At 39.3% G+C, this 21,801-nt stretch overlaps 1 protein-coding gene and 1 long non-coding RNA gene across 5 annotated transcripts in view; one reads left to right on the top strand and one right to left on the bottom strand.

The window, feature by feature from the left end:
- Positions 1 to 360: 360 nt before the first annotated feature.
- LOC107580703 (SH3 and multiple ankyrin repeat domains protein 3-like) overlaps positions 361 to 21,801 on the top strand; it is a 24,691-nt gene continuing 3,250 nt past the window's right edge. Inside the window, exons 1-23 of one of the 3 annotated variants that reach the window (XM_016266374.1) lie at positions 361 to 435; positions 4,524 to 4,803; positions 6,558 to 6,761; positions 6,877 to 6,948; positions 8,042 to 8,150; positions 9,100 to 9,251; positions 9,376 to 9,543; positions 9,728 to 9,844; positions 11,671 to 11,748; positions 11,835 to 11,901; positions 14,324 to 14,576; positions 15,569 to 15,732; positions 16,516 to 16,629; positions 16,750 to 16,825; positions 17,105 to 17,187; positions 17,302 to 17,426; positions 17,839 to 17,974; positions 18,102 to 18,182; positions 18,505 to 18,525; positions 18,943 to 19,079; positions 19,282 to 19,387; positions 19,546 to 21,421; positions 21,617 to 21,662. In XM_016266374.1, coding sequence (XP_016121860.1) covers positions 4,606 to 4,803; positions 6,558 to 6,761; positions 6,877 to 6,948; positions 8,042 to 8,150; positions 9,100 to 9,251; positions 9,376 to 9,543; positions 9,728 to 9,844; positions 11,671 to 11,748; positions 11,835 to 11,901; positions 14,324 to 14,576; positions 15,569 to 15,732; positions 16,516 to 16,629; positions 16,750 to 16,825; positions 17,105 to 17,187; positions 17,302 to 17,426; positions 17,839 to 17,974; positions 18,102 to 18,182; positions 18,505 to 18,525; positions 18,943 to 19,079; positions 19,282 to 19,387; positions 19,546 to 21,421; positions 21,617 to 21,650 — 4,371 coding nt within the window. In that variant the 5' untranslated portion in view covers positions 361 to 435; positions 4,524 to 4,605 and the 3' untranslated portion in view covers positions 21,651 to 21,662. Of the gene's footprint in view, positions 436 to 1,024; positions 1,199 to 4,523; positions 4,804 to 6,557; positions 6,762 to 6,876; positions 6,949 to 8,041; positions 8,151 to 9,099; positions 9,252 to 9,375; positions 9,544 to 9,727; positions 9,845 to 11,670; positions 11,749 to 11,834; positions 11,902 to 14,323; positions 14,577 to 15,568; positions 15,733 to 16,515; positions 16,630 to 16,749; positions 16,826 to 17,104; positions 17,188 to 17,301; positions 17,427 to 17,838; positions 17,975 to 18,101; positions 18,183 to 18,504; positions 18,526 to 18,942; positions 19,080 to 19,281; positions 19,388 to 19,545; positions 21,422 to 21,616; positions 21,663 to 21,801 lie in introns of those variants that run through there. The other 2 variants (XM_016266363.1, XM_016266368.1) reach the window with 2 other exon arrangements.
- Positions 15,647 to 21,801, bottom strand: part of LOC107580792 (uncharacterized) — a 21,806-nt gene continuing 15,651 nt past the window's right edge. Inside the window, exons 2-3 of one of the 2 annotated variants that reach the window (XR_001608709.1) lie at positions 18,941 to 19,029; positions 15,647 to 15,707 (exon numbers count right to left, since the gene is read on the bottom strand). This is a non-coding gene — a long non-coding RNA (uncharacterized lncRNA). Of the gene's footprint in view, positions 15,751 to 18,940; positions 19,030 to 21,801 lie in introns of both variants that reach the window. The other variant, XR_001608708.1, reaches the window with a different exon arrangement.

The following is a 21,801-nucleotide window of genomic DNA, read 5'->3' as shown; positions in this document are numbered from 1 at the left end:
AGTTCTGCTGTTCTCCTGTAATAGCTGTTGAGAGAGAGTGAGAAGAGAGAGACTGTGAGTGAGATTCAGGCCTTGCCCACGCAAAGAAGTGGGAGACTGAACCTCTCTATACTCTCTCTCTTGCACGCACACACACACACACACACACACAGTCAGTGTATCATGCTTGCACTGTGTGGGCTGAGCTGAGCATTCCTGTCATACAGTAACACTCTCTCTGCCTCCGCACTCTCTCTCTCTCTCTCTTTCCCTCTCTCTCCCTCTATTTCTCTTTCCCTTTCCCTCTATCTCTCCTCTTTTCTCCCTCTCTTCTCTTTCTCACACACATACGTTCCAAACACACACATTAACACACTTATACACTTTCACAGAGCAGAGACGGACCCTCGTAGAGGAAGTCGAGATGGTGTGGAATGTGTGCCCTGGTTTTATTAGGTAAGTTTTAATGATTTCCAACATATCCTTGGGTGAATTGTGTGCGCGTGTTAGGATGTTTAAATGAATGTTTGTTGGAAGATGAGAGTAATTTGTGTCTTTTCAGGCTCTCTGTGTGTCATGTTTAGTCAGCGCACCTCTGCAGATGCAGATATTTTCATTGGGCATCACTACAGGGATTACAGAACACTTTTTCCTAACAGGCAAAATGCGTGTGTGTTTGTGTGTTTGCACGTTGATGTGTGAATGAGGGTTACGTTCACTCTATACAAGTCTTCCTCAGGCAAAGCCAAATCTCTGATTTGCATAGAGTGAATTTTGCAGAACAAACGAACGTCACCCCAGCCTTCTTACCTTCTTTACCTGTCGCTCTCTTACGTCCTAATTTCTGTCGTGACTGAGGCCAATCTATTCAGCCCTAACGCCCACACATTAAGCCATCATATTCTCTGTTTCTTTTTCTTAATTTACTCTCTCTGCTTCTCAATCTCCCCTTTCTTTAAACATATTTGTGGTGCTCGGTGCACGAGCGCGCCTTGAGCCTTTTGCACACCCGTCAGGAGGATGCTCGCTCCAGATTTATGCTTTGGCCCTTTAAAAGCAGGCAAAGTTTCCTGGTGAACCATTTTTCTGGTTGCCATAGTGATGAGCGAGGACTTGGAGAGGTGCAGTGGTACTAGGATGCAGTGACATCTCTTAGCATGTGAATTCTCACACTGAGATATGGAGATGCACTGAGGCTCTAAACAGAGACGGCGATGAGGTGAGACGCCCACGCACACACACATCATTATTGCTCACAGCACTCTTTGGCTGATCATACTGTCCCTGGATCTGTATACCGAGGTGACAAGAGCCCCAAAGCGGGAGGGTGAGGGAGAAAGAGGATTTGTGAGTGTTTGCGTGTGCAATGATGAATGTTGGAGAAACTGAGTGTGTAGTTACTCTAGGCAGAAGTTTTGCATTTAGGAGAATTTGAAATAGGGGATTGCTACTTTGAAACTTGACTTTAGGAGAATATAAGCCAAACTAAATGACTTGCATTATTTTAAATGTATTATTTAATATGCATTTAAAACTTTGAAACATTGCTTGTTTGGTCAGAAATATCTTAACTGAAGTCCTGGTGTAAAAGAAATTTAGGAAATAGGCTGTTGGCATGACACTTCAAGCATTTTGCTTCAATATGGTAGCTATACTTCAAAATTTGTATTCTTGCATAATTATTATGCATGACATTTCTGACATACCTTCAGTTTTTATAATTGAGATTGCATAGAATATTTATGCTTTTAGGATCTAAAAGTATATTTAAAATTTAAAAGTATATTCAAAAATAATTTGTCAAAGTACAGGACCATTTAAATGAGCTGCAAAGGATTATTAAAAATTATTTTAAAAAACAATATGATGTCCACAAATATCCACAGATTTGGAAAAACTGTAATTAAATATGCTATTTAAACCAATAATTTTATAATAATCTGTCAAATAAGTAAATTACAGATTTACAGATGCATGTTCCTACACTGATGCTCAAGATGCTCTGTGGATCATCTCAAATCATGCTGGAGAATATGATCATAAAGTTTGACACAAAGCCTGTGTGCTAAAAAAACAAAAGAGCGACAAACCAAATACTAAAAAATTTAACTTTTAAATAAATAAAAATGCTGAATTTGTGCTAAATGCTGAAAAACAAAAAAAAACTATTTACATGATATTTGTCACACTACCCCAAATCCAAATGAATGCATTTCCTATATTTCAGAAGGAGATCTCAAAGATTTTAAGAACGGCTACAGTCTTATAACTTCAGTCAAGTTCTTACCCACAGATCCAGACGTCAAGGTGTGGCTTATGTAACAGAAGCAGCACGCTCATGTGATTTCTCCTTGAGCTGATGAAATCAAAAGGAAATGAAATCTATCAGGACTTTCTGCTGCTGTCATCTATCACAGCGCCTCATATGTGATTTCAAATATTGATATACTCAGCATTAAAGAACTATACTACAATATTAGTGCTATATCATACATTCCTGTAATTGCGTTAGACACCCTTCTAATATGCGGTGGAAATAGAAACATTACTGTTCTGTAACTGCATGTGTGTGAGATTTGTAGGAAGGAGTGTGGGTGTCAGTAGCTTTTATTCCTGTTCCACATTCATGTGTGTGAGGTGAGTTTTTGTATCGCCTGAGGAAAGAGTGGAGTTATCAGAGGCATGCAGCCTTTCCTATACTTCCTGCAAAAACATCCCAAGGAGCCTCGGCTCAATCCAGCCAGGAAGAAGGGCAGGAAGTTGGGCTGAGGTCACGGGAAGTAAATTACAAAGCCAAAAGGGCATAGTATGAAAACAGGTCTAGTGGAAGTTTCTGGAGACCGTAACAGTGCTAGATTAAAGAAATTATAGTGGTGCTACGGATTTGTGTGTGTGCGTAAGTAGGAATATGTGGGAGTTGATTCTTTATTTTTTATTCCTTCATTCAGGCTGACTTGAAAGAATGGCAACTTTTGTGCAACTTATTCTGAAAACACACATTTGGTTACAACAATTGCCAGAAAGAATCTCTATATAATTTCAAGTAATTAAGTGATTATTAGTGATCAAGACCTTAATATTTCAATGTCTTAATTGGATTCAAGTGTAACATGCCATCTCAGATCTTAGTTAATATAGGTTTCTGCTGGATTTTCCATCTAATGTTCTCTGTGACAATGTCTTTTACGTAATAGAGGACTTCCCTTCTGTCTCTGTGGACAATAGTCAAGAGTGTCTGAAATGTTTTAGCTTGTGTGTGATTGCATTGGAATGAGTGAGTAGGTGGACGGCTACATGTGGCCAGCTGTGATAATAGTATGGTAAAAGAATGAGGCATATTCCTCCACTGATTCTTAGTGTGGCTGAAAATGTAAAAGGTTTTTATACCTCTGATGCATGCAAAAAAAATTCACTTCAAAACAATAACATATAAAAATTCCCATATTTTTGTTGCATCAAAATAGTGTATTCTGAGAGAGTTCTGACATATTTCCAATGCAATAAAAGATACTAGTCATACAGTAGGTACATCAGACATGTTGACTTTACCAGGTAAACACAGTACATTCCCCTAACATTAGTGTATGGTTTCCCTTGGGTTATTTATTTGAAAACCAATTCATAACATTCATGGAATGTTCATTTTAGGCAAGACATATTTCCAATGCAATAAAAGATACTAGTCATACAGTAGGTACATCAGACATGTTGACTTTACCAGGTAAACACAGTACATTCCCCTAACGTTAGTGTATGGTTTCCCTTGGGTTATTTATTTGAAAACCAATTCATAACATTCATGGAATGTTCATTTTAGGCAATTTTTTTATAATCAAAACTTAATGTGGGAACCAAACATTTTTTGGAATGTTGTCATATATAAATGCACAATAACATATAAACAGGACAGACATATAAAATTATGGGAATCGGTCTAAAGTAATTGCCTATGATGCTTTGGACGCAACATGAAAATTACTTTTTGTAGTGCACAAAATCATGCTTCATAGGGTTAACTATTTAAAATGGGTGTCATGAGTTCAAAAGTGCCAGTGGTTTGTTGCTTGTGATGTGTTAAACAAAGAGGGACCAACAGTGAGTGTGTGTGTGTGTGTGTGTGTGTGCACAGCTGTCTCTAAAGAGGAAGTGGTAGTGCACTAGAACCAGCAAAGTGCTGAGTTGCCATGGTAACTTGGGATGCAGGGTTCCCTCAATTTTCATTATTCCCAAGTGGATCTGCTTCACAGTGTCCATGGCAACCACTCACAACCAATGGAGTTCCTCTCTCTCTCTCTCTTTTCTCACTGTCTCTGACAAACTCTGTCATCCCATCATTTTATCTTGATTTGTGGTAAAATGTCATCTCCATGCTTACAAAAGACATCATACCTGTCACACTTTGACATTATTAGCCACAAATGCACGGCGTGCATATTATAACACCCTTTGAGCACATGCTTCTTACTAGTATACAGGTAAATGTAATATCAGATCTCACAACCCATACATTAGAATGAGTTTGATGGGTGTATGTTGTTTTGTAGGGTTGTGAGGCCGGCGTGTTGAGCAGAACGCACACACACTCTCTCTCACACACACACACACACACACACTCTCTCCCAGAGCATGCCTATCAGTCCACCTGCCGACGGCAAACATGAGGCTCTCGACCGGCCGCGGCAACAACACACCACTACCAACGGTAACCACGGAGATGACAGCATTCGGGCCTCTCCTGGGACTAAATCTACCTCCGAACCTATGGAGGATCTCCAGGGAAATGCAGTTGTCATCCGCATCGGAATCCCTGATCTGCAGCAAACGGTGAGCCCTCCTTTTAGTGTGCTCTCATATGCATATGCAGCCTCACTATTTTCTTTGAAATGGCTGCACTGCAGCACAGGAGTAGAGAGTGGCAGTGATTGGTACAGACCGAGTTGTTGATTCTGCGTGGGAGTAAGGGGTGTGTGACAGAGGCTTACAGCATGTCGTCTACATGCACGCATGTTTCTGCACAAGGGATCTACAGTCATTTGTGCTGAAAGATGCCGCATGCATGTCGATTGCATATATAGTGTCATCCAAAAGTAGACTTTTTTATTTGCTGAATAAATTTGCACTTCTAATTGATGTTATGTGGAACATGTTTCCATAATTCTGTCAAACACAAAACTGCAGACATACCTTGCTCTTCTGACAGTCTTTTCAGCATCGAGCATAACTCCCTGCTTTCTGTCAGAGGTTATGTCCGACAGGGGTACTTTGACGTTGAGTTTTGTATCTTGCACCTCTATTATGGTCCTTATTTTCACCCTCTTCTTTTCACATTATAGAAACCTGTGAACAGAAAATATTAAAGGGTTCACCCCAAAATGAAAATTTGCTTAAAATGTATGCTCACCTTCAAGCCATCCAAGATGTAATTTGTTTATTCATCAAAACAGATTTGGAGAAATTTAGCATTTGATCACTTGCTCACCAATGGATCCTCTGCAGTCTGCAGTGAATGGGTGCTGCCAGAATGAGAGTCCAAACAGCTGAAAAAACATCACCGTAATCCACACGACTCCAGTACATAATTTAATGTCTTGTGAAGTCAAAAGCTGTGTGATTGTAATAAACAAATCCTTCATTAAGATGTTTTTAACTTCAGACTGTTGGTTCCATTTAAAATGCAAGTCCTCTATCCATAATATTGCTTTCTCCAGTTAAAAAGCCGTCTCGTTTGAATCATTACAAAAATAAACACAGATCAAGCACTGTTTACAAGCCAAAACCGTCCAAAAGAAATTTGATGTTTAAAGAAGTTATAAACCACTAATGATGGATTTGTTTCATACAAACAGGCAGCTTTTCACTTCTCAAGATGTTCAGGACGGGAGTCGTTTGGATTACTTGTGGATTATTATGATGTTTTCACCCTCAGGCCATCCAAGATGTAGATGAGCTTTTAGAAACAAACTCATCTACATATTGGATGACCTGAGGGCGAGTACATTTTCAGCAAATTGTCATTTTTGAGTGAACTATTCCTTTAAATGGCGTTAGTTTTGCAGTGTGAATCTCACAAACACCATTTCACTTTACTTTCAGCTAGTTTAAGAAAGATGTCATGAGTTCAGCAGTTTCTCATTGACTGATTATGAATAAACATTCGAGAACAAATAGTACAGGCCTTGATCTCTTAAATGATCTTAAGTAAAGTCTAAAGCCTGGTGCTATTGGAGGAAATATGTATTGGACTGATAATCGGGTTTCTTATAGTTTTGAACTATTTGCTGCAGTAAATATTGTGGCATTTCAGGACACTTGATGACGGAGCAAGATTCAAATTGTACATGAATGATTAAACCTACCTGGCCTAGTCAGAGCCATGGCACAGCAGTTAGCTTATGTACTCCAGTCACTTTAAGCCTTGGTGCTCATATGGGTAATGTAGATTCGAATCCAGCCTGCAACATATCCTGACTGAGTTTGTCAGTCTATAAAATAAAATATGTATAAATCCCCCCCAAAAAAGCAAAAATACTGTTTGTTCATGTAGGAATATGACGAGTTTGTAATATGTGTTCTTCCAGAAATGCCTGCGATTGGACCTTGAGGCTCCAGTGTGGGTTTGTAAGCAGCAAGTTCTGGTCACTCTGACACAAAGCCTGACCGATGTGCTTAACTATGGCCTCTACCTCCCTGCCTTTAACGGGCGTGCCGGAAAGTTCCTCGATGAGGAGAGATTGCTCAGGGAGTATCCATTCCCTACGGTCACACCTGTACCGTACCTAGAGGTGCACATAAACATCCTTCTGTATCCCAAAATGCTTTAGAGCTCTCACTTATTATATAATTGGGCCATGTTGCGGTTATTTTCATTCACCCCTCAATACATTTGTGTGACTTCAGTTCCGTTACAAGAGGCGTGTTTACACTCAGAGCCATGTAGATGACAAGCAACTGGCCAAACTACATACCAAGGTATCATTTAACATTCATGTTCTACCGTTCGTTTGGGGTTGGTACAAATATTTTTCATTTTTAAAAAATACTTTTAGTGAGCAAGGAAATATTGAACTGATCAGAAGTGAAAGACATTTAAAATGTTAGTAAATATTTCTCAAATAAATGCTGTTCTTTTGAAACACCAAATCAGCATATTAGCATGATTTCTGAAGGATCATGTGACACTGAAGACTGGAGTAATGGCTGCTGAAAATTCAACTTTGCTATCACGGGAATAAATTACATTTTAAAAAATATTAAAATAGAAAATATTTAAAATTGTAATAATATTTCACACGTTTACTTTACTTTTATTAATTAATTCATTTTTTTTTATCAAATAAATGCAGCCTTGGTGAGCTTATAGGAGACTTCTTTCAAAAACATAAAAAAATCTTACCAACCCCACATTTTTGAACAATAGTGTATAATTTTATACACAAAGCTGTTGTTCTAAGACCTGAAACTTTCCCATTAAATTTTTTTGTTATCTAAAACATGCTGTAAGCTATTTGTTTTGGTCTTGAGAATATTGCATGTTTCTCTGTGACGGTTCTAGACTACCAAATAGAGTCATGGGAGTAGCCCATGCTTTTTAAAAGCCAAATTTTAAAAACTAGCTAATTAGAAACACGCTCTGTCTGTGAATCATTTAGTGCATTCAGTTTTGCTGATATTGCATTTGCTGACATGTCTTTAAAGGATGGGTTTGTAGAGGTCATGTGGTTCAGGTTAGCAAAATGGCAGAAGTTAGCGAAATAATTTGAATTTACAGCACCTTTAAAAGTGCCATAACACACAGTTTGATTGCATTCATTATTCTAAGTCCATTTATGTTAGTCAAGGTTTTGTCGTTTTTGAGTCTTATAATTGTACAGACTCTTCTGATACTATACCTTTAAGACTTATTTAAATGCAAGTAAATAACCTCTAACCACTTGGCTAACTGCTTTGTATGTGCTCCATTTGCTCCAAAACCAATATTTCTGAATGAAAAATAACAGGCAACTTTGTGTTGTGAATGTTGTATGTCACTTCCTTGTATTTCACTAATTTATGTTGCTGCCAGGCCAATCTAAAGAAGTTTATGGAGTATGTTCAACAAAGATGTGTGGACAAGGTCTGCAGGTTTCTAGAGAAAGGGCTGGACCCCAACTTTCATGATGCTGAGAGTGGGGGTGAGTACTTTAGAGTATATATATATATATATATATATATATATATATATATACACTGTGTATATATATACTGTATATATAGTTCTGGCATGAAACTCTGATGGTGCAGTCCGATAGGTCTAACTCAATCTGACGTAATGACATCATTATCACATGGCACAGCTGACTGGTCCTCTCCTGTATCGGTAGCCAATGAGCTCGCTGCTCAACATTCAAATATATGACTAGTGCTTGCCATAGCAGTTGCAGCTTGCTTCAGAAACCCTCCACCTTCCCCAGCTCCACCTGTATAGATCTGCTACGAGGTGGCTCATGTATGCTATGGGGTTATTTCATGTATGTTATATTTGCAGCAGCAATATTTATTACATGCTCACAGCAGCATGTTGTGGATGTATTGGCAGTAGCAAGCAGCATGTTGAGGATTGTATTGCAGCAGCAGCGTAGCAGATCTATTCCGCCAAGACCAAATAAATTAACACTGTCATGTAGATTACCATGCCAATCCCTCCGAGAGTTGTCATGACAGAAATATATATATGGTCCGTTCCTCACATAAATCTATCGTATGATTTCTGAAGTAATACAATCTATAACTTTTATGATACTTTTAGGGTGCTTTTTGGAGATTAGAGACGTATTTCTCAATTTACGTTCAATGTGTAGAATAGAGCAACTTGGACATTCTGCCGAACATCTCATTTTGGTTTCATGGACTAAACAAAATAATAAAGGGTTGGAACAACATGAATTTTCATTTGGCATGAAGGATAGGTGAACTATTCCTTCAAAGTTTGCCTTGATTAGCATTTAGGATGTTTTAATGAATGTAAATTTAGGACAGTTCTAATCAGCAAGGACATTCGACAAAATGAGTCAATCATTTATTCACTGAAACGGATTTGACATTTAGCATTTTTAATCATCTCTGCATGTGTGATGTTTCCAGAATCTCCTCTCACTCTCGTGGCCCAGCTGGACACTTGTGCCGAACTGATTAAGGTGTTGAGGAGTGGCGGAGCCCATCTGGACTTCAGAACCAGAGACGGCCTGACGGCGCTGCACAAAGCGGTCCTAACGCACAACCACGTAGCATTGACTGTGAGTTGAGGCACTTTCCCTCCCACACGCACAATCCAAAGAAAGACTCATCCTTATACAACTCATCATAAGCTGTTGGGAGTCTGTGCACATATGTCCATCATATTTCGTGTGCTATTTGCAGACATTGTTGGATCTGGGGGCGTCTCCAGACTATAAGGACAGTCGTGGGCTCACCCCCCTCTACCACAGTGCCATGGTTGGGGGAGATCCGTACTGCTGCGAGCTGCTGCTGTACGATCACGCCCAGCTGGGCTACAGCGACGAGAACGGCTGGCAGGAGATCCATCAGGTAACGGGAAGATGCGTTTCTCATCTGATGCTCAGAACTCATTAAACGTAAAGGGAAGAAAATCTCCCGTAGCTTAAAGTTTCATTCTTCAGCGAGACTAAATATATCCTTTTTATTGTTTGCTACACCTGCAGCAGTGGGTGATCGGAGCGTGTGTGTGTGTGTGTGTGTTTTTGTACCATAGGCTTGTCGTCATGGAAACGTGCAGCACCTTGAGCACCTGTTATTCTATGGAGCGGAGCTGAGCGCTCAGAATGCCTCAGGAAACACAGCACTACACCTGTGTGCCCTCTACAACCAGGTACACACACCCACAAATACACACACGTTAGCTATGCTGTCTAAAAATAATGGGTGTTCATACCATTTTTAAAGTAAACACTATGCAGTATGTAGTATGCATTTTTGTACACCCATGCATAAAATATGAGGATGAGCTGCTACATATGTCAAAATGGGTGAAATGTAACTATAGCGAACTGTGTGGAATGCTGTAATTGCACCCGACTGAAGCTTCCTCTGCCGGTGGGACAAATTAACCTGAAGTGATAATAACTGCATTTTTTTAACATCATCTGTCATCCTTCAAGTACATTAACATGCACAAGTTCAATTTCAGTCAGACTAAAACAATAATTTGTCATTTAAAAAAATGCAAATGCTTCAGTTTGAACAAATAGTGTCGATATTTGTGACATTTTGATGTCGTCCAAGTGAGTAAGTTGTTTACTTAATTCATCTATCCATTTCCACCAATTTGACTCATTCTATCCACATTTGCATTTAGCTTAAATGTTGGCTACTGTAAGATTGGAAATGTATTTTCTTGGTACATGAAGGTTGAAACTAAATGTCTTTTCTAATGCAAACATACATTTCATTAAACTTCACTGTTTACAACATTTTTTTAAAACTATATATTTTTTTTGACATATGGAACACACTATTAGATTTTATTCTTAGTATTTGTTTTATTGTAGATTATATTTTCATCCCAATATTTTAAGAAGGTGCTGCCTTTATTGCTTACTCAGGGAACACACCTTTGATGGATTCTGTTTTACATTCTTTAAAAAATATATAGTAAGATATTGCAGTAAGCTAGTATTTCACTGCAATTGTATATACAGTGGTGTGAAAAAGATTTTGCCCCCATCCTGTTTTTTTAATTGTTTGCATATTTGTCACACTTAAAAGATTCAGATCATCAAACTAATTTTAATATTACACAAAGATAACCTGAGTAAATACAAACTGCAGTTTTGAAATTATGATTTCATTTATTAAGGGAAAAAAGCTGTCCAAACCTGCCTGGCACTACGTGAAAAAGTAATTGCCCCCTAAAGTCTAATAACTGGTTGTGCCACACTTTGCAGCAACAACTGCAATCAAGCGTTTGCGATAAATGGCAATGAGTCTTTCACAGGAATTTTGGCCCACTCCTCTTTGCAGAATTGTTTTCATTCAGCCACATTGGAGGGTTTTTGAGCATGAATGAACTGTTTAAGGTCATGACACAGCATCTCAATCGGATTTAAGTCTGGACTTTGACTCCACAACCTTAATTTTGTTTTTCTTGAGCCATTCAAAGGTGGACTTACTGGTGTGTTTTGGATCATTGTCCTGCTGCATAAACCCAGTATGCTTGAGCTTGAGGTCACAAACTGACGGCCGGAGATTCTCCTTCAGGATTTTCTGATAGAAAGCAGAATTCATGGTTCCATCAGTTATGACAAGTCACCCAGGTCCTTTAAGAGGAGGGGCAATTAATTTTTCACGTAGGGCCAGGTAGGTATGGACAGCTTTTATTCTTAGTATTTTCATTTATTCCCTTAATAAATGAAATTATCATTTAAAAACTGCATTTTGTATTTACTTGCATTATCTTTGCGTAATATTAAAATTGGTTTGATTATCTGAATCTTTTACGTGTGACAAATATGCAAAAAATAAACAAAACAGGAAGGGGGCAAAAACCTTTTCACGGCACTGTAGTTATTAAACTCAGCTGGGCATCAAATCACATAAAAAACATATGCATTTACAGGGTGTTATAACTATAATCTCCTCTCATGTTTTCTCTTGCACTCACCACCTTTTTCTTTGCTCCCTCTGCAATATCTACAGGAAGGCTGTGCTAGAGTTCTCCTGTTTCGAGGAGCAAATAAAGAAATCAAGAACTACAACAACCAAACAGCATTTCAGGTATAAAGCGTCTTTTAGCTGATGTTTTGGCTAAGCTCTAGTTCCTTTACTATTCCTTAATTTGTTGCATACTTTTTTTCTGGTAGGTTGCTATCATTGCAGGGAACTTTGACCTGGCAGAAATCATCAAGATTCATAAAACCTCAGATGTTGGTGAGTTGTCTATTTTACTTGGCACCACAAAACCATAATACGTTTTCGTGGGTTGTCTAGATGAAATCAGTTCACTCTAATTTAAATCCATTATTGAGTATCATTTCAGATAATACCTCAATTAATTATTTAGTCTAGTGGATATGGCACGAGCGCTCCTTTCAGAGTAAAAGCAGAAATGACAACATAAGAGTGTATGATCATATGAAACAGTGTGAATCTAGTAACCTTATCACAGCGTGTCAAAACAATCCATAAATGCATATTTTTTTTAAATTTCAGACAGTCAGTCTGATTGTGCAAGATCTAGATACTGTTCCTATCAGCGCTCTAACTTTACAATAAGTGATGTATTTATAGTACTTGTCGTACTAGTGTATGTGGGCTAATCTCTTTATGATTTGTGTGTGTTTCTCTTTGTAAATCTCAGTCATGCTCTGTGTGATGTAATCTGTGAGTCATCTGTTTGTAATTTCTGTGTAATCTGAGTGTTTCATGTGCTGATCTTTCTGTCCGGTCTTCATGACGTATTTGATTAACTCACCAGTGCAATCCCCGCTTCACACCCAATTTGTGTGTGTGTGTGTGTGTGTGTGTGTGTGTGTGTTTTTTAGGTTGTGGCTCTGTACCCCTGCAGATTTGACGTGAAACTTTGTGTGTTTAAAGTGGCCATATCATGAGGAATCAAATTTCGTTCAGTATACTAAAAACTTGCTGTATCTTTCAAAACTAAAAAAGTCCTTCCCAGTCTAAAAAGACCATTAATCTCGTATAAATCAGAGGAAGTTGCATTCATAAAAATAAGGATAATAAATTGCATTATTTTTAGAATGCCCTTGAAGAAGGTGCATACAGTAACCGTAACATTTAAATATATTTCACAAGACAGTAACTGAATTGTGTGTTGCCTCCTCAAGCATCAGTGTCTGTCACCTGTTGTGATAGTTGTGCATGACTCACTCAGCTGTCAACAGTCACTCAATACATAATTACATGTTTGAGTTCTCAACCACAGTTGCTCAGAGCATGCTGGGGAAAATAGAACTTGCTGTACCTGAATGGATTTAGTAAACATGGACAAACCGGCGACTCATTCACAATTACCACAAAAGACTATAAACAATTATTGATATTCAAAGAGGCAACACACATTAAGAACCAAGGGTTGTTATATAAAAATGTTAATCTTTCTCTTATTTATTATTATTTTTTATGATTATTCTTAATAATAATGATCATTTGTAGTAGTAGTAGTAGTAGAATTTTTTATTTAATTATTATTTCTCATTAAAAATGTTAAATATCTTACCGATTCTGCAAGTGGTATTTAAACCTATAAACAAATGTATATTAACACAAAACCTACAAATCAACATCACCTATACAGGCCATTTACATCTGAAGTGTTAAAGGTACACTAGCAAAACGGCACGTTTAATTATAAAGGTGGAAATTGGTGATGAAAAACTAAATTACTTTATTTCGATATGTTTTAGGTTTTTGAGGTTTGATATGACCCCTTTAAAGACTGACTTTATTTAAAGTATTTACATTCATAAACCATGAGCCATCAAGGACTTGCAGCCCATACACGACCTCCAACTGACCATTTCAATCAAAATTAATTGGATTTATTACATATAATCTTAAACAGCAGCCATACATTTCTAGGCCATTCCGTGGTTCACAGATGGGATGCTAGTCATCAGGTTATGAGTGATTCCTCTCTATCTCAGCCTGATACAGGTTAATCTGTTCTGCTAGTCTTTTTCTTCTTGATAGATTGGATATATCCGTTCCAGCCTCCTGGAGAGCATTCTTGATCCATTCGATAGGCGAATATGGGTTTTATTCACAACTGATAGGATTCTTCGAGAATCCATTAAAGTGGTCATTCTGGTCTAGCAGGTCATTTAATGTTTCGATGATTTAGGCTACTATTTTCTTAGCAAACAGCACATCTTAGCTGAATTTGATCCAGGTGTGTATTAAAATAAAATTGTCTGGAAAAATCAACTTGGGATGGAAGAAAATAAACACTGTTTCTATGGCGCTTTTAAAAATGTGCTTTGTTTGAATGACACAGCAGAATATTAAAAGGACTGCAATTTCCAAATGGTTCTCGGATGTAAATATATATGTTTAAAGATAAAAGTGCACTTTAATAAATATAATGTGCAGTAGTAAGAGCCAAATTGTGTTACAGCACAAACACGCATTATTTCCTTTTCCATAATTGGTGTGTGTGGTGTGAATCTTTTGTTATGTGCATGTCCGATATCTTCCAAAAATGTACATGGTTTTATATTACAAGCATGGAGATTTCTCAAATCAAACTGAGTAATACAGCAATATAGATGTCAGTCGGCTCTGTGTTCTCATGTTGCATAACTATTTATATGTTGCTGTCTTCCTGTAAAAGTGCCTTTCAGGGAGACCCCTTCTTACTCGTCTCGGCGGCACGCGGTCTGCGTATCCCCACGTCGCTCTCTGATGCGATCGGCCAGTGATAATGCTCTAGATGAGAGTCTGCCAGCTCCCTCTCCGGCCCCCTCACTTCGCAGCTTGCCCCCGCTGGAGCCTGATGACACCAACCCGTCCCAGCGCAGCCCCCAGGCAGCTCACACTCACACACGCAGCCTCAGGAGACACACCCGCTCAGGAGGACACCTCAGGTGCGGAGCCGTCCTTGATTTGTAGAGCATTAAAGAGAGGTTTCTACAAACTAATGACTTTTTCTTTTTCTATTTTAACACAAAATTAAATATTTAGCAATATGCCCAGACTGCTCTTTTCCATAAAATTAAGTTGAATTTTTATTTAATTTTCGCTTGAATTATTATACACTTCAGGTGTGGAGTCATCCTTGATTTGTCTCCAAACCTTTTTGTCTTTTTACTTTTTCTTTTTAAACACAAAATTAGATATTTAGCAACATGCCAGACTGCTCTTTTCCAATAAATCAATAAATATAAATAAAATATTTCTTTTAAATCTCATTTTTTATTTTTGCTGAAATTTATTTGCAATTATTTATTTAAATTATTTGCATTTTATTTACACCTCGGGTGCGAGTCATTTGTTTTTTTTGCTTTTTCTATTTAAACACAAAATGAGATCTTTAGCAACCTGTACAGACTGCTCTTTTAAAAAAATATATATTATTATTTGCACCTCAGGTGCATTGTCATCCTTGAATTCTCCAGTATTAATCAATAATACTTTCCGTACCCACTGTATATATATATATATATATATATATATTCTTTATTCTTTTTCTATTTGAACACAAAATGGGTTAATTAGCCTCAAGCCCAGACTGCTCCTTTCCATAAACTTAAAGTTTAAAGTTTAGATTTCATTTTGTTTTATTTAATTATTTGCTGTTTTTATTTACATTAAATTTTATGAATAAATCAGAAAAGTAGCTTTTTCTTCATTCAACAAAAATGCATGGTGATTGAAGTTCAGTTGCAACATTTATAATGGGAGTAAAAACTCATGCTCATAATTATGTGAAATATGAATATTATAATTGATAGTTGTAATAATAAATTAAATTTTAAATATTAAAATAGTTAATTATAATAAATAATAAAGTATTGATTACCTGACATAAAAGACTATATCAACTGGTTGTTAATAATTTCTGCACACGTGTTTGCAGCCCTGGCAGTCCTGTACAGAGAGAGCCGAGTCCTCCTGCTGTGTCTCGAGGGCCCAAGCGACGGCTGTACAGTGCGGTGCCTGGCCGAACCTTCATTGCTGTCAGCTCCCACAATCCACAGGGCGAGGGTGAGATCACACTCAACCGAGGAGAGAGGGTCAAAGGTCAGTCAGCCAGCTTCTCTGTTCAAGATGCAGCAAAAAAAATTTAATAATAATCACATTATTTTTATGCTGGAGGTTGCTACAGTTTGTGGCATTCTGAATAGTTCTTCAGCTATGGGCTCTTTTGGCCCTGTCGACTTTTATAAATTCTCTAGTCTATTGAATGTGTCTACTCTGTGTTCAGAAGTGAATATACATGCATTACAGGAGAATTGAACCATCATGAACAAATTAGAAATAAAATGGCCAACTGTCTTGCAGAAGCTAGCTGTTTGTTTTTTTCCTATATACACTCTCAAAAAATATTTTGACAAAATTATGGATTGATTGGAAATTATGCAAAATCTTAATCTTTTTCCGATTTAGTTTTTTTACATCTCAAATTTTATCCAAAGTATATTCTTGTCACCTTGGTAAATAAGTATAAACATTTGAGAAAAAAACTGAGGGCCTTAATTTGTGTAAGAATTGATATAATCATCATTTTCATATATATATATATATATAATTAAATTGTGATGTCTTGGTTTGGAACAAGGGTAAAACAATAATATTTATACTTGAAGGCATTTCGAAAAGTAACAAAACTAAATGAAGACTTGGTAAAAAGTGCCTACGAAGACAGATTTAATGTAATCTTCAAGTAACTAAATAAATAAAAAAAATTAAAATAAAAAAGTTAGTTTTAATATCTGGGACAAGAAATGCCTGCAGTTGAATAAACATCCATCCAGGTAAATATACCAAATACAGCATAAAATGGTTTATACGTGTCTCCACCAGTGCTAAGCATAGGTGAAGGTGGATTCTGGGAAGGCTCAGTTAAAGGACGAACTGGCTGGTTTCCTGCTCACTGTGTAGAGGAAGTCCAGATGAGACAATATGACCCCCGACTAGGTCAGTGCGCACACACACACACACACACACAACTGCATTCAGAAGCATTATTTGAAAGTATTCTGCAGTTTAACGTTCAGATCTTATTGTTATTGATGTGGCCAAACATCTTTTTCTCAGAGACAAGAGAGGATCGCACCAAGAGACTTTTTAGGCACTACACTGTTGGCTCCTATGACAACTATACCTCTTACAGGTATACACACACACACACACATAGACATACTGTATATATACACAGAGAGAGAGAGAGAGAGAGATACATGTGCACAGTATACATACTGCAGAAATAATATGAGTAGTATTGTATTATGTCTTTCCAACCATTGTCTTTCTCTCTCCTTCATCCTGAATAAACAAAATATGGTGCCAGTGTTGGGGATTATGGGTATATGGGTATGGGAGGGGGAATCTATGAAGACAGTGAGTTCTGGCAGTGCAGCACATCTGACTATTGATTTCTATAAATTCACAGCGATTATGTTATAGAAGAAAAAAGTGCAACGCTGCAGAAGAGAGACAGCGAAGGATTTGGCTTTGTGCTTCGGGGAGCTAAAGGTCTGAAACACACACACACACACACACACACACACATACACACACACACGTATGCATGTTAGCATGAATAAAATTCACATGCAAATGCAGTAATTAAATCCTCTCTCTTGTCAGCTGAGACACCCATAGAAGAGTTCACACCAACTCCTGCTTTTCCTGCCCTGCAATACCTGGAGTCTGTGGACCTGGAAGGGGTGGCGTGGAGGGCAGGGTTAAGGACGGGAGATTTCCTCATTGAGGTTAAAAAATACTTTTGATTTATACACACACACACACATACACACACAGACAGACACAACTTTTTCTTTGCTAAAGCAGTGATTTTCAAACCATATTTTCAAAAACTGGCCTAAATTAATAATTGTAATTAAAAAGCAAACACATTTAATTATTTGACAAATCTTGGAAATCTCATACGTCACCAGAGTTGTCTGCCAATTGATTAAAAATGACAAGCTCAATTCTTAAAAAAAATTAAACATGCAAGGGTGAATCATTCATAATAAGATCAATAGCATACATTTAGAAAATAGATTGGGTGAATTTCAATTTCATGCTGACTTTTTTAGACTGAAGAATGTCATTATGCTTCTGCTGGGTTTCTACCGGCTATGTGTTACATCTTTCTCTAATTCTCCACACATTTGTCAGGTAAATGGGGTGAGCGTAGTAAAGGTGGGACATAGGCAGGTGGTATCACTGATTCGACAAGGTGGAAGTCGGCTAGTAATGAAGGTGGTGTCTGTCACGCGCAAGCCTGACACTGGAGATGTCGTCCGCAAGAAAGGTTCTTGTCCTCAACTTCATTAATGCATGCAGACTATGCTTTTTTTTTATTTGACTGGATGTCAAGATTTAGAGAATCCTGCTAAATTTAAATATTACATTTCTTGTTCTTCCTGATAATTAATTAGCCCCACCACCACCCAAGAGAGACGCAAGCACCAGCCTGACCCTGCGCTCAAAAAGCATGACTTCAGAACTGGAGGAGCTGGGTAAGACAGATGCTCTTATAAATAAACACAGATGCAAACAACATCTTGTGTTATGCTAGGTCTCAGATGAGTTAAAACAGATGTTATCATTATCTTTGAGGGCACGGTACATGTTGGAACGTTTTTTTCCCCAGTAACGCTAATGGAGAAATGCGTGCAAATTAATGTCTTTTCTTTCCGTGAGAATGATACAGCAGTGCAAGGAGTGTGGATGATTGTGCAGTGATAGCTTTGCTCATTCATTGCTAATGAAAAGTGACCATCAAATACTCAATCTATGAGCTAAATCAGGAACTATAGATTTGTCCTTCTTGTCCACAAGCGTCAAGGAGAAGGAGGGGAGGTAAGATATAAAACCAGTCTCATGTTGATGATTTCCTTTACTGGTTCTATATGCTGATTAGCATGTGATGTCATGGATGGATTTATCTAACCTGTTTATTTAGCTTGTGTGTTGTTGCCTGTGACTGCGAAAAAATTGTAAAGTCAAAGTATGTATATGTGTTTGCGTTTCTTTTTGTGGATTGTAGACAGCTATTATGTATGTGTTTTGTACTGTATTTGTGGCTGTATATTTGTTTTAGTGTTCCTTCAGACTATGTATATTATACACATGGGATCTGTGTACTTGTATTTTCTTGTGCACTTGGTGACTGTGATTGGTCTTCTGTGATTTGATCAGAGGAAGGACTGGAATATTGGTCAAGAATGTGTATTAAGTGTTTTGGTATGTGTGTGGATCTGTGTGTATCCCTCACAGACAAGTTGGATGAGATGTTATGTTCACCCAAAGAACCGGCTGTAGTGATGAGGCCACGTCCTGCGGAAACGGACTCCAGAGCAGCCACTGTGAAACAGAGACCAACAAGTCGCCGCATTACACAGGCTGAGATCAATGTGAGTGTAATACACATAAACATACAACATTTTTAAAAATTGTGTACTTTTAAAGGTGTTTTTAATATATTATAATAATATAAAAGTTATTATATTTTTATTGAAACTAAATACAAGAGCCCTTGTTATACATGGCAATATGTATTTTCTGACATAAATTCTGGCCAGTATTTGATCATGTATTGTTTTTGTTTGTGTGTAGTCTCTGTTAGAGAGGCAGGGTTTGCCAGTAAGTTCAGGAGTGTCCTTGGCTGTGGACAAAAGTCACATGCAGCTGCCTCGGGGAATGTCAAGAACCAAGTCATTTGGTAATGTGTCATTTGGCACATACACAAATACAAACATTCACACAAATTCCTTTTTCAGAAACATAAACCAATGATATAGAAAGGGCTATTAAACAATCAGAATTCTGAACTTTGTTCAAAACAATACACCCACAGTCTCACCGAGAACTGTTTTATAGGTGCTCCTGAAGATGAAAGAATCTCAGCCCTGATTGGAGAGCATCGCTTTCCAAGAAGCTCCTCAATGACTGACAGCTTTAGACAAGATAGTATTCCACCCCCTCCACAGACAGCTCCTCCACCACCTCCAACTCCCTACTTCCTAGATTCAGGGCCACCGCCATCCTTTCTTCCACCTCCGCCCCCTTCTCGCGCTGCCAACCAGAGCCGTTCAAGCTTCCGCCCAGGGGCAGAGCCCAAACTCCATGGCCCAGTCACGACAGACCGCCAGCGAAAAACACGCTCCATGATCATTCTTCAGGATACCACTCATTTGCCAGTGGAGCCTGCCCCTATCGCAAGACCACAAACGCCTACCTCTGGAGTGGTTCCTACTGAACGTGGTCGTAGGCGTGGACCACCTGTGGAGAATCCATATGCTAACATAGGTCGTCTTAGTGCGGTCTATACTCCTTCCAAGCCCCAGCGTAGAAAGAGCCCATTAGTCAAACAAGGACCAGTTGAGGAGGGAGCCGCTGCTCAGACTACTAGAGACCCCTCTCCTTTGGGAGGGTCACGGATTCCCCATAGCAGCCGAGCAGAGCAGTTCCAACAGCAGGTTCTCTCGGAGCGAGCTAGAATCACACCTCCAGGGGCCCGACGCAGGACCAGCGTTTTTCTATCTGTAGAAGGGGGTGCGACAGAGCCACTGACAACCCCTTTACTTTCTCAGTCTCACTCCGTGGATGAGTTGGCTGAGCTGCCTCCACCTGCACCAATGCTTTCCCCTGGCCCACCACCAGGGGGCACCACTTTTATACACCCTCTAACAGGTCGACCACTGGATCCTTCCTCACCTCTAGCTCTTGCACTGGCTGCACGAGAACGTGCCCTTAGTGGCCGGAATACACCCACTCCTACACCTTCGCCCACACCTTCGCCCACTCAAGGTCGAGCAGTGGAAAGGCCAGAGACTGAAGGAGGAGCAACACCACCTGCTCCTCTCGAGGCACCTCCATCTAATTCCTGGAGAGACGAACCGGTGAGCATCACAGAAACAGCAAGCCAAGTGACTAGCGGTAGCCCTGGGTCTGGACGAAGCCTGGAAGAGACACTTGTCCCACCCAGCGTGCAAGGTGTCCAACCTGTGCTGATGGATACAGAACATACCCCACCAGCGGTCCCACCCACTCTACCTTCTCCTGCCCCTACCCTCTCAAATCTGACTGCTCGAAGTCTGACTATGAGCTCCGAGGAGGAAGCGGAGCCTTACACAGTGACACTTCCCTCTGCGTTGCTCTCGTCCAGTGATGAGGAAACCAGAGAGGAGCTTCGGAAGATAGGCCTCGTGCCGCCCCCTCAACCCTTCGCTAATGGCCTTCTAATTAAAGAAACACCCAAAGCCACTCTAAGCATTTCACCTAGTGGATCACGGCCATCCATTGCAAAGACCTCCTCTGGAAAAGCAAGCGATTCTACGGCAGACTCTGGGGTTGAAGACCCACATATGGAGACCACCAGTACTGTTTCTACAGTCTCCAGCATGTCCACTTTGTCTTCAGAGAGCACAGACTCCACTCATGCTAGCAAACAACGTTCTGGGGTGGGGCGTGGTCGCCCCGCCCATCTCAGGGACCCACTGCTTAAACAGTCATCAGACAGTGAGCTGCTTCCACACCCACCCAGCACAGGCCCCAGCCGTCCACGCTACCTATTCCAAAGACGTTCCAAACTCTGGGGGGAGGACCCCCGGGCCCAAATGGGTGGGTCTGATGAAAGTCGGCCTGCTGCAATGGGGGCAGAGTTGCTAAGCAAAGACACTCATTCACTAGGGGAGGAGCCACCAATGGGAGCGCCTCTTGACCCCGGCAGGAGATCACCTGTGGGAGGTGCCAGGTAGGAAAGACCTGTTAAAAATTGTACCAACTTGACAACAGCAGCACATTTTGCACACCTGCATGAAACACAACACAACTTTCAATATCATTTAGCAATACACCCACTTGACTTTTGACACCCTTAGCCACATACCTGGTTAAATTGCCTTTCCATAACACACATGTGTGTGTGTGTGTCTGTATGTCCTTGCAGATGTGAGGAGAATGGAGGAGAGAGTAAATCGTAGGTTTTTAGCTCTGTGGGTAAAAACAACTCCTTGTCTAACTAACTTTCACTAAACCCTTTACTGTAGCCGTTAATCAAGCTGCAAATGCTGCTGTGGGCTTGTCTTAAAAGCTTATGGTAGTTCATTATGCAGTAACGGAGGCATTTCAGCT

The sequence above is a fragment of the Sinocyclocheilus grahami genome, unplaced genomic scaffold (genome assembly GCF_001515645.1).
Source record: "Sinocyclocheilus grahami isolate Dianchi unplaced genomic scaffold, SAMN03320097.WGS_v1.1 scaffold33.1, whole genome shotgun sequence".
NCBI lineage: Eukaryota > Metazoa > Chordata > Actinopteri > Cypriniformes > Cyprinidae > Sinocyclocheilus > Sinocyclocheilus grahami.
Note: the sequence above shows the minus strand (reverse complement) of the source record. Positions and strands in the feature narration are given on the sequence as shown.